The following is an 11699-nucleotide window of genomic DNA, read 5'->3' as shown; positions in this document are numbered from 1 at the left end:
AGTGAGAGAGTGGGTGGTGACAAATGGCTCTACTTGGGTGGGGCTTGGGAACCCTTGCACGGAGGAGGACATGGACTTCTTCTATGCCTCAACGATCATCATTTTGGGCAACGGTGCCAAAACATCTTTTTGGGATTCCTCATGGCTTCTTGTGCGGGAGGCCCTCCATGGAGATGCTTGGATTCTTAAGATCGGTCGCAACACCATTGTCTCCGATGCCCACATCCTCCAATTCTTCACGTTATGGATGCTTGTGCATGACCTACACTTGGATCAACAAACTGACGATGACATTATTTGGAAACACGCCAACGACGGGTCCTACTCCGCGGCCACCGCCTACAAGGCTCAGTTTCTTGGACTGACACTTTCGCCCATGGACTTTATGATCTGGAAGGCTTGGGCCCCTCCTAAGATCAAATTTTTTGCTTGGTTGGCTATCCAAGACCGGATTTGGACAGCCGACGGATTGGAGCGGCGCGGTTGGCAAAACTGTGGTCTTTGCCCGCTTTGCAATCGTGTTGGCGAGACGGGTGCACACCTCTTCTACAAATGCCGCTACACCATAAGGCTATGGAACTCGGTCATCCTTGAATTTGGTCTAGCACACATGGACACCTCCTCTTGGCATTTGGATGGATCTGTTTTGGAATGGTGGGAAAAGCGAACCTGCTTGCAAAACCCAAACCGACGAGCCCTGGCCTCACTTACAATGCTAGTCTCTTGAACGATCTGGAGCGAGCGTAATGCTCGGGTCTTCCGACACAAGAGCGCACCGCCTCCGGTCCTTCTTCGTGCTATTATCAACGATGTCAAGCTTTGGATTATCGCGGGAGCTAAAAAACTGGGGTGTATTCTTGTGCACGAGTAGTTGCCATGCCGGACATACGGGTCATTTTTAACACCCTAAAACACTTCTCTCTTATTTAATAAATGAGGCAAATCTTTTGCCTCCGTTTCAAAAAAAACAAACAAACAAATGGCTCTAATACCAGGCTGGAGTTGAATTGTCAGTTTCTAACGTACCAGCCCTGAGTTGAATTGCCATAGGTGAAAGCAGCCGTTTTTAGATCAGGGAAGGGAATTCGCATGCAGCCGGCTGAGCTGAGCAAGTTGTGGTAGATGGACGATAGACAACGCTCCTAAATAGAGGTCCAATGGAGCGCCCTCCTCCTCTTGAAACGAAACGAAACGCTCCGTGGCCGAATTTGCTCGGAAAACACCGAGTTGCCACGCTTATCTCCGTAAATGAACACGATAATATTTGAGCTGCGCCGTGAAAATGTTATAGTTTGATATATAAACATGTTTATTCATGTAAGGTTTACATTATGTTTTCAACTCATCCATACGAAAATAAGTTATACATTTGAGATTCTGGCCATGCTTAAAAGTCGCTTATTTATGAACCCAAGGGCATTGCACGGCAAGATTCACAAAATTAGAACTCTATACATTTGACATAAAACTCGGGACTACCACCAATACTACATGCTACTATCTCTTTAAGGTTTTTAATCATACAATGTTTGCTAACACCACTGTAAAAATTCATACTTTCTAACTTGTTTGACACATACAATGTTTGCTAACACTACTGTAAAAATACATATCGTTTTCTATGAATCATCGCAGATAAAACAAATCATCTTCAAAAAATAAAAATACGATAGCCATATAAACTAGCCTACGGAAACATCTTATACCATTGGACGGAGGTAATATTCTTTTTTGAATGGACCATTACAATATAACTAAAAAAATGCGTTTAACTGAGGAAATGCTCTTTCTAACATGACAATATAACCCGTTGAGCAACTAGACAGTTTGTTCAGATAAAAAATATGTAACTTAGAAACAAACGATACATTTTCCGCACAGATAAAATAGATATAATCCCGTTCAAATTTGTTCCATCTGCGTAAACCTAACAAAAACTGATCCCCTCCCTCCCTCCACAACAAAACAAATCTCCTTCCCCTTCCTCTTCCTCCTCCCCTCTCTCCTCTCCTCCCGTTCCATCGCCGGCGCCGCACCCTCGAATTCCGCGATGCCGAAGGGCGCCAAAAAGCGTGCGAAGCTCAAGAAGAAGCAGCAGGGGGGCCAGCCTGCCGGGTCCAACGGCGGCGCCACCACCACCACCAACGACAACGGAAGCAATAACTCGAGCCACGGCGACGCCGCCAGCGATGGAAACCACCTACTAATCAAACTTAACATTCCTCCCGGTACGCATGGCATCTACCCCTCCTCCCCCTCCCCCCCTCTTTAAGCCGGCGGCAGATCTGCGCCACGCCGCTTTCGGCACCAGCGGGGCGGCGGGAATCGCCTTTTGCGCTTGCGGCGAGGGTGGCATTCGTACGCCCTCCGCTGGCGCCGGCCGGCCCACGTTCCCACCGCCCGCTTTACGAGCTGTTCGCCTTTTCCGCCTCGCTTCCTTTCGTGCCCTATAAGATGATGGATGCGTGTGTGTTTCTGATGCCGTGTGCTTGTGTTCGGTGGTGGGCGCAGTGGATGCGAGCGAGGATTCGATGGAGAGCTCCGAGGAGATGGTGACGCCGAGGGCGGAGGCGGCCGAGGAGGAGGAGAAGAAGGGCGCCACGTCGGAGGTGCCGGTGGAGCGCGCCGTCGAGGTCGCTGATGAGGGCGCCACGGGGGAGGCCGGGCAGGAGGTCATGGTTGACGCTTTACCGCCTGAAGCTGCTGACCGGGAGCAAGAGGGTAAGGTGGATGCGAGGGCGGAGGCGCATGCCGTGGTGCAGGAACCGGAGGTGCAGGATATCGTGGTGTCCGAAGCACCTGAGGTGCTGGAACCAGAGGTGAAGAGCGAGGAGGCGGTGATCCGGGACACAGCCAAGGTGCATCCTGCGCATCAACCGGAGACGAAGGCTGAGGAGGTGGTGGTCAGGGATGCGGACACGGCTGCTGTGGTGCAGGAACCGGAGGCAAAGGGTGAGGTGTCACGGTCTCGTGAGCCAGCTGCTGCGCATACTACAGAGGTACATAACGTTTCTGCCTGTTTACCATCCATTCCCCATATTTTGAAGCTGTGATTTCTCATTAGGTGGGTTACTTTTGGTGCAGGTGGTACGCGGACCGGCGGTGGCGGTGGCTGCTTCGGGGCATCGGGCAAAATGGTGGAATTGCTGTGGGATTTTGGAAGTCTTTGGTGGTTCAGAGAGATAGATGGAGGTGAGTTGGTTCTGTGCTTAGGAGTGTGTTTGATTATGCCTCGTTCAATGAGAGTGCCATTCAATCAATTGTCTGTATGAATTCTGTACAAATTGTGTGATTGTGAGTGAACAAAATCTTGTGTGCTGCACCTTTGAACATGAGATGCAGATTCGTATTCCCTATGCATAACTTAACATCTCAAATCTGTACAAGAGCAATTGGGTGCAACTGGGGAACTTGAATCATTTGTTAGGTAAATGGCCGGAGAACAGCCCGTTCAGTAAATATTAACTTCAAATCAAAGGCTTTGACCTTCTAGTGTGTTCTGCTCACTTTCCACTACCCTTCTTGATAAATTGATATGCTCCCGGTATTGACATTTATCATATTTAATACAAGCATGCCCGGAATTGTTTTTCTAGGATTAAATGTAGCAGCACTTATGATTTTATCTTCCCGTCTTAAAAGTATTCACAATGGCTGACACCATCATTGAGAGCATGGTAATAATACATGTCTGCAGCTGGGAACATATTTTAAGGGGTTATGAGAAAATGATGTCAGGAAGAAAACTTTGAACAAGTTGTCTAAGATCATTTTATTATGTGGTCCTTAATCTTTCAATTTGTCTATGACTGCTGGGTTTATTAGTACATTTGCTCTGTATCATGTAAGTATTTCTTCAAACTTAGTGCTGCCCTTTTGCTACCAAGATTTATCTGTACAATAGAAGCACCATTTTGGGCATATTAAGCTTTCCAATATGTACGGAGGCATCATACCATGCTAGATCTCAGTCTCATACATGTAATGAGCTTTATACAAAGAACTGATTTCTTAAATCAAATGCTTAGCACTGAGTTACTTGTAAAGATATCAACGAGCCATGTGTTGGGAGTGTCGTGATATGGTACCTGAATAAATTTGATTGTGCTGCATTTATAAGAGGCCGGGGCCCATGTCAAATCATATGCTGTTCCTTATGTCCTAGTAGTCATTTATTTGGCAGAGAATATCTTAGAAGTTTGATGAGCTTGACATGTGCTATATAGCTGTAGCATTTGGACACTATTACGTATGAACCGAGAACACACTACTCATTTAACTTCATTGCAAATTGCAATATCCATGTACACAAAATTGTACCCTACGTTTTTATATAGTGGGGAATAGTCACGTTGTTTACATCAAAAGAATTTCCCAAATTTCATGTGTTTTGTTTTGTGTGTGTTTTCCTGTGAGCTTATATGAGAAGTACTAGGGGACCTTCTTTGTACTATTGTGAAGAACCTGCTCCCTGCTACATGTGGAAATCTGGGATGCACCTTTTCTGTGATATTTTCTGTACTCTTATTCATTTTAAGAACAGATAGCTCTGGAGCTGATAAGTAGTAACATACCACTCAGTTAACTGGGATCCTTGGCTTATTTTATCTTGAGAATTCATCTGCAATCTATCCATGATGCATTCTCTATATTTACTGTTGTTTGACATGCACGAAAATGTGGATAATGAACTCAAAAATCTGTCATGACTTAGATAACAGTACCTTGGTAAAAGATTATAGTGATCCTTCGGTGTCTTGTGCTTGTTCTTCATTCATGCTAAGTTATATTTCGTTAGCAGCCTCAAGAAATGCCCTTGTTATGCTCAGGTACATGAATTGGAAGGAACGTGGAAAGCAAGACGGCAGAAGATGCAAAGTTGTGCAAAGCTGATGGGTATCTGTAACTAGGCTCGTTGAGTGCTCACACAGATGATGGAGTTGAAGGATTTCGAATGACATCGAGCTGATGTTTCTCTCCACCCGTGTTTTCCGTGTCTTGCTGTGCAAAGTTACATTGTATTGGTTGTGGTTAAAATCCTGGGTGCAGTATTCTGAGTATTACCCCTTGTCTAGCATGTTTTAGGTTCTGCTGTCCTTGTAGCATATGAGTTAAAAAGTTGGTCAACAGTGAAAATTTTGGTCTTTATGTTCTATACTTATTTGTTGGGAGGTATCGTCTGTTACGTCCCTTTTAATGGCCCTGTTACAATTTGAGATGCTGTTTATCGTGGTCTTAAGTAGTTCCTCACAGCATATCAGAATGTTGAATACAAAAGCAAAAATAAAGATCTTGGTATGGGTTACACTCTTTTGTGTTGCTCTTCCACCAGATGATTGCACATGCTGGGACCTTAATTTCTCGTGAACTTGCAGTCTGACAGACGTGCATATATTTGGCCCAAATATTGTTTATGAACTAAGAAGTGTGTAAAGATGCTGGCTCTGCCTTGTGGACTTATATACCTTGCTTGTCTTTTCTTTTTGTTCCAATAGTTGAGCTCCATGGCTTGCTTTCCGTGGTCTGTACTCGCAATTTCAAGGAAAAAGGCTCACCTTCACTTGGTCTTTCCGTGGTCTTTACTTGCGATGTCGCTTATTCTGACAAACTGCCCTGGTGATTTTGTTGAGGTCAACTTTCTATTAATCTTTGAATTGAAGATTAGTGGGAAGACCAAAAAGAAGAAAGATATCAAGTGTGGCAAGGTTTACCCCGATTTTGCGAGGTAGTGTCCGAAAGATGGCGTGTTGCCGCTCATATTTGGCTCAACTGATGACTTATCTTCTCAAGTTTTGAGCATAGAATTGCCAAACCGCTGCATTTCTCCATGCTGAATTTCGTTTGGTCATTCTAAGCATCGACATGGCGAGGCGTGTCAGCCTCAAACGCACCTTTTGTCATCCGCTCCGCTCCTCAGAGGTGCTGTCGGCCGTCCAATCTTCTGGTTGCTAGGGCCGGAGACCGCTGGGTCAAATGACGGCCAAGCAAGCGGTGGCCATCCAACCTTTTCGGCCACAAGTTCAAAGAGTGACTTGGCCGATTTGTGTTCATGGCCATGATCCTCTATCCGACCTATCAACCACCTGGATGCCATTACCTCAAAAAAAGAAAAAACTACCTGGACGCCAGGAAAGATTCTTCAGATCCTACCGCAGAAAACGATAGCCTGTAGATAGCTGGTACTACTAGTAAATTTCATTTTTTTTCGTAAAAGCTACTCCAGTAATGATCTTGCCAGTGCGTCAGTAATGAGCTAGTTGACAAAAAAACACATTCATGCCACTGCGGACCACGTCCATGCGATACACGACAGTGAGAGGGAGCCCCGGTGTCAGCAGAGGCGAGACAAGTTGCTGGTTAACTGATATGAGTGGAGACGCGTGCTCGCAGTCGTCTCCCGTTCCATAGGCGCGAAGAAAATAAATGAAGAGGCGCGTTCCCAGGGCTAGGTTGCCGATGATTCAACCATACAACCCAACTTGTGGCTGTGGGGTTTTGGCTCGTGCCGTGCAGCCCGCTACAAAAGCCACGGCGTTACAGTGCTGTGGAGGCAGACGTGGAAAAGCTAAGGTACAAGGAGGCTTCTTCAATCTTTCATCCATGGACTCCCTCTCCCTGTACGAGATCTCCTGCTTCGCCGCCGGGTTCGCCGGCAACCTCTTCGCCTTCGCTCTCTTCCTCTCCCCAGTGTAAGCATGCTATATACATGGATGGCGCTGGTTTTGTTGGCTTGATCGTCGTGGAGAGGGGTTTCTGACGACGCGTTTGTGTTTCGTGTTGTCGCCTTTTTCAGGCCGACCTTCAAGAGGATCCTCAAGGCCAAGTCCACGGAGCAGTTCGACGGGCTCCCCTACCTGCTCTCCCTGCTCAACTGCTTCATCTGCCTCTGGTATGGCCTCCCCTGGGTCTCCGACGGCCGGCTGCTCGTCGCCACCGTCAACGGCACCGGCGCCGCGTTCCAGCTCGCCTACATTTCTCTCTTCTTCATCTACGCCGACAACAGAAAGACCAGGGTAATTTCCTTCCCGTCCTGAACCCCCTTGCACTTTCATCATCTCAGAAAACCAGTCAAACAGGGAACAACAACTGCAATACTTCTTCCTGTACTGAAATCTGCTATCCATCTGCTCCACAGCTGAGGATGGTAGGGCTCCTGGCTCTCCTGGTCTGCGCGTTCGCCCTCGTCGCGCACGCGAGCATCGCTTTCTTTGACCAGCCGACTCGGCAGCAGTTCGTCGGCGCCGTGAGCATGGCGTCGCTCATCTCCATGTTTGCTTCCCCACTAGCCGTCATGGTACGCAGCTCCTCATGAAAATTTCTCCTACCTAGATCATCCCTTTTGGACTACGTACGCGATCGGCGCGCAACAGCGTGACATGGAACTGTTCTCACGCATGTCTTCATCGCTGCTTCTTCAGGGCGTGGTGATCAGGACGGAGTGCGTGGAGTTCATGCCCTTCTACCTCTCGCTCTCTACATTGCTCATGAGCGCCTCTTTCGCGGTCTATGGAGTGCTGCTGCGTGATCTCTTCATCTACGTAAGCACCCGATCCGATTTCAAATTGCATTTTTTTACTTGAATCGATGTATTGTGCTGACGATTACACTTCTTGCCGTCTGAATTTTCAGCTGCCCAACGGACTTGGAGTTGTCCTGGGAGCAACGCAGTTGGCGCTCTACGCTTACTACAGCCGGAAATGGAGATGCAAGGATACGTCTGCGCCGTTGCTTGCCTGATCAAACCTCAAGTGATCAGTTCTCAGTTTTAGCTTGGCTAGAAAGGGTGGGTGTGGGGTTCTGTAGGAGAGAATTGTATGCCCCGGCCCTGTTTTCCCTAGTTGATGCTGAATCAGCTTGTACAGATTTGCTGGCCTATGCCTCTGTTTATATGTTGCTCAAGTATCATTCTTTTCCCAAAGAATGCAGAGGAGGGGGGATATTTTGTTTGATTCCCCCTTTGTTATGAAATGTTTCTCCACACAAATATTTCAATTCTGGGCCCGATCAGCTTGGTTAATAGCCCGATCAATTTTTTTGGCAAGATCCTTGCCACAAGACTTGCTATGGAGCTTCCGAAGCTCGTGGGATGCCACCAAAGCGCGTTTACCAAAGGGCGTTCTCTCCACGATAACTTCATGCTCGTGCAATGCACGGCACGACGCATGCATGCTTTGAGGAACCCAGCGGCCCTGCTCAAACTCGACATCACCAAAGCATTTGACTCCATACAGTGGCCGTTCTTGATCGAAGTCTTGCGTAGACTAGGCTTTGGACACAAGTGGCTGACCTGGATCTGTGGACTCCTAGCCACCTCCTCCACGCGGATCATGATTAATGGCCGTCCCGGCAAGCCAATCTTGGCGTGTCAAGGTTTCAGACAAGGGGACCCGCTGTCGCCGATGCTATTCATTCTCTGTATGGAACCCCTCTATGCACTCTTCCAACATGCTTCTGAGCATGGCCTTCTAGCACCATTGGCTCGTTCTGGCATGCAGGAGTGTGTCTCCATGTTTGCGGATGACGTCGTGGTCTTCATGAAGCCAACTGAACTTGAGGCAGCCACCTCCAGGGTGATCTTGCACCTGTTTGGCCAAGCTTCCGGTTTGTCTGTCAATATGGCCAAGAGTACGGTGCTCCCCATTAGATGTTCCCAGGACGAGATCGAGCTACTATCCACTATGTTGGGATGCCCTACTGCTCCTTTTCCGTGCAAATATTTGGGTCTGCCGTTGACACTTCAAAAGAAAAATGCGGTGCAGCTCCAGCCGCCGGTGGATCGAGTGGGCGACAACTTGCCTCTCTAGAAGGCGGCGACAATGCTGAAAAGCGGGTGGCTACTTCTAATCCAGTCAGTGCTCTGTGTGATCCCATTCCATTGCATGTTAGCGCTTGATCTTCCTGCAAAGACTCTTGTGGCCCTTAACAAGATTTGCCGAGGTTTTCTGTGGTGCGGTAAAAAAGATGCGAGAGGGGGCAATTGCGCCGTCGCTTGGGACGCAGTTTGCACGCCCAAATGGGCGGGCGGTTTGGGGATCCCGAATATGCATTGGCTTAACAAGGCCCTGCGAGCCAGATGGGCTTGGCTACAGCCGGCGGACAGATCCCGGCCATAGGATGAGTTTAACATTCCTGTCGTGGCGGAAGCACTGGAGTTGGTTCATGCGGCGGCACACACTACAATTGGCAATGGCAAATCTACCCTATTCTGGGATTCTAGATGGATCAACGAATGGAGAATTATGGAGATTGCACCCACAGTCCATGGTCTGATTCCGGATCGGACAAGAAGATCGAAGTTAGTCGTCAATGCTCCACTCAATGACAGCTAGATTGGTGACATTGGCCTGCCATGCAAACCACTGCAATGTAGACGTTCTCATGTTCAATTAGCAGCACAACAGTTAAAGACTACAGTCCATTTATTGGGTTGAACAATTGAATTTTTCAAAATTATGATTATTTTCTTCAAAATAAAAACATTTCCCGAATTTTCGTACAAATTTTGTAAAACAGGAACATCTTGATGATGTGAACAAATTTGAAAAAGGGGAACATTTCTTGAATTTATGAACAAAAAATAAAAATGTTTACATTTTAAAACTTCCAGAACATTTTTTTAATTTTGAAAAAATTTGAAAAACATGAACTATTATTGAATTTGTGAACAAATTTGGAAAGCTGGAACATTTTTTTCAATTCCCAAACAGGTTTTGAATCTTCACAACAAATTTTGAAATGGTGAACAATTTTAAAAAATCCTGAACAAATTTGGAAGCATGAACAATTTTTTAAAGCACAAGAATTTTTTGAATCTTGAGAACATATTTTGAAATGGAGAGAAATTTTGAAAAATTCCAAACATATTTGGAAGTGCGGACAATTTTTTAAAGCACGAACATTTTTTTGAATCTTGAGAACATATTTTGAAACGGAGAGAAATTTTGAAAAATCCCAAACAAATTTGGAAGCGCAAACATTTTTTGAATATGTGAACAAAAAATTGAAATCCAGTACATTTCTGAATTTCAGAAGTTTTGTACTTTTTTGTGTAACAAGAACAAGTTTTGAATTTTGAGAACATTTTTTTCAAAAACTGAACATTTTATGGAAACACGAACAAAATTTGAATTTTTGATTTTTGAAGGAAGAGAAGAAAAGAAAAAGAAATAGAAAAGTAAATCATAAACATTTTGTAAAAATGCGAACATATTCTGAAAAAGAAAAATAAATTTGAAAAAGAAAGTGAAACAAAAAACAAAAAACGAAAAAATGAAAAAGAAACAGAAACGAAAAGAAAAGAGAAATAAAAAACAATAGAAAACCGAAAAAGAACCAGAAAAAAACCATACAGAAACAAAACCGGTTTGGACGCATTATGTGTGGGCCGGCCCATTTCTTTCGCTCTCTGCGGTGCCCCTGTGCGATCGCTCGACAGTTCGCCGCAGCGAGCGGCGAATAGGATTTTCCCCTAGTCAGCGCCTTTGGCGCCAACTATGGGTTCCGACGCCCACGGTATGCACACTCTGAGGACGGCCCAAAATGCGTGCTTGCTGGCTGGTCACGGCCCTTCGGCGTTCCCTGCTTTCGCTGATGACAGGCCGCGTTTGACCGGTCAACCTGTTGACATTAGGAAAAAGTGAAAAAAAAGAAAAAATCGCAAAAATCCATGAAGTCATAAATGTACATGAAATTTTCAAAAAAGTTCACATAAATTAAAAATTTTGTTCATCAAATTTGAATAAAGTTCATCAAGTTTTAAAAAATTTCATTGAATTTGAAAAACATTTCATTGAATAGAAAAAGGTTCATGAAATTTAGAAGAGTTCATCATTTTTTTAAAAACAACAGAATTTGAAGAAAGATCATTGTTTTTTCAAAACACGAAATAATGAAGGAAAAAAAAAGAAAAAATAAAAAAAAACTCAAATAAAACCGCCCCAGAAATGACGAGCGAATCGATAAAAAACCAAACCGGGGATTCCCGTGAGAAAAGAAATAAACTAAGAAAAGCTTAGAAAGCACTAGTCCTTTGATGGCCTGGTGGTTACTATCATTTCGTTCACGAGTTCGAATCCAGCGCTGCATCCTTTTTTGAATGTTTACACAAGAAAACCGGCAAATGGCCGGCCCGGAGCAAAAAGGGTGTATACGCCTATTTATAAAAACAACTAAAACGGTCGCCTAAGGTGCCAAATGGGACCTCCTATACGCTGCTTATTGCGGCAACAAGTGCAGCATTCGCACAGGCGAGAGCTGACCTGGGCCGGCCCATTTGTAGTAGCGCGCGGTTAAAAATCAACAAAAAAAACTCTGGGTAAATCAAACCCATGACCAGCGGAAGATTCGCTCGCTCTGCTAGCCATGTCGACTGGCTGGTACTAGTGCATGACATGCAAAGTGATATTGAAAGAAACGACGACAACAACAAAACTTAAAACATTAGTTTGCAAATAATTGAAGTGAGTGAGGGTAAGAGGGAACGAACACAAAACCTCCAGCCAATGAACCACATCACTAGGCACTGTCATTACTGCGATTTCTCATCTAATACAACCGCACAGTTTATAGAAACTATAAGCCGGGTAAGATTTTTTTGAAATTTCGAGCATGATTTCCTTTTAGAAAAATGATAAAAATTGAAGCACAAACTTTTTTCAAAATTTCTTGAAAATTTATAAAACTTCGTACATTTTGTGAAA

At 45.1% G+C, this 11699-nt stretch overlaps 2 protein-coding genes across 2 annotated transcripts; both read left to right on the top strand.

The window, feature by feature from the left end:
• The first annotated feature begins 1937 nt into the window (after positions 1-1937).
• On the top strand, positions 1938-5305 carry LOC119268713 (serine-aspartate repeat-containing protein I-like). Its single transcript, XM_037550411.1, has 4 exons — positions 1938-2228; positions 2512-2999; positions 3085-3192; positions 4830-5305. The coding sequence occupies exons 1-3, from the start codon at positions 2051-2053 to the stop codon at positions 3184-3186; spliced, it is 768 nt and encodes a 255-aa protein (XP_037406308.1). The 5' UTR covers positions 1938-2050; the 3' UTR covers positions 3187-3192; positions 4830-5305.
• Positions 5306-6461: 1156 nt separating this feature from the next.
• On the top strand, positions 6462-8007 carry LOC119268710 (bidirectional sugar transporter SWEET2b-like). Its single transcript, XM_037550410.1, has 5 exons — positions 6462-6689; positions 6794-7013; positions 7136-7294; positions 7419-7538; positions 7630-8007. The coding sequence occupies exons 1-5, from the start codon at positions 6601-6603 to the stop codon at positions 7735-7737; spliced, it is 696 nt and encodes a 231-aa protein (XP_037406307.1). The 5' UTR covers positions 6462-6600; the 3' UTR covers positions 7738-8007.
• The last annotated feature ends 3692 nt before the right edge of the window (positions 8008-11699 follow it).

This window comes from Triticum dicoccoides, chromosome 3A, assembly GCF_002162155.2.
Source record: "Triticum dicoccoides isolate Atlit2015 ecotype Zavitan chromosome 3A, WEW_v2.0, whole genome shotgun sequence".
In the NCBI taxonomy this organism is placed as follows: Eukaryota; Viridiplantae; Streptophyta; class Magnoliopsida; order Poales; family Poaceae; genus Triticum; species Triticum dicoccoides.
This window is presented reverse-complemented; position numbering and strand designations above follow the sequence as displayed.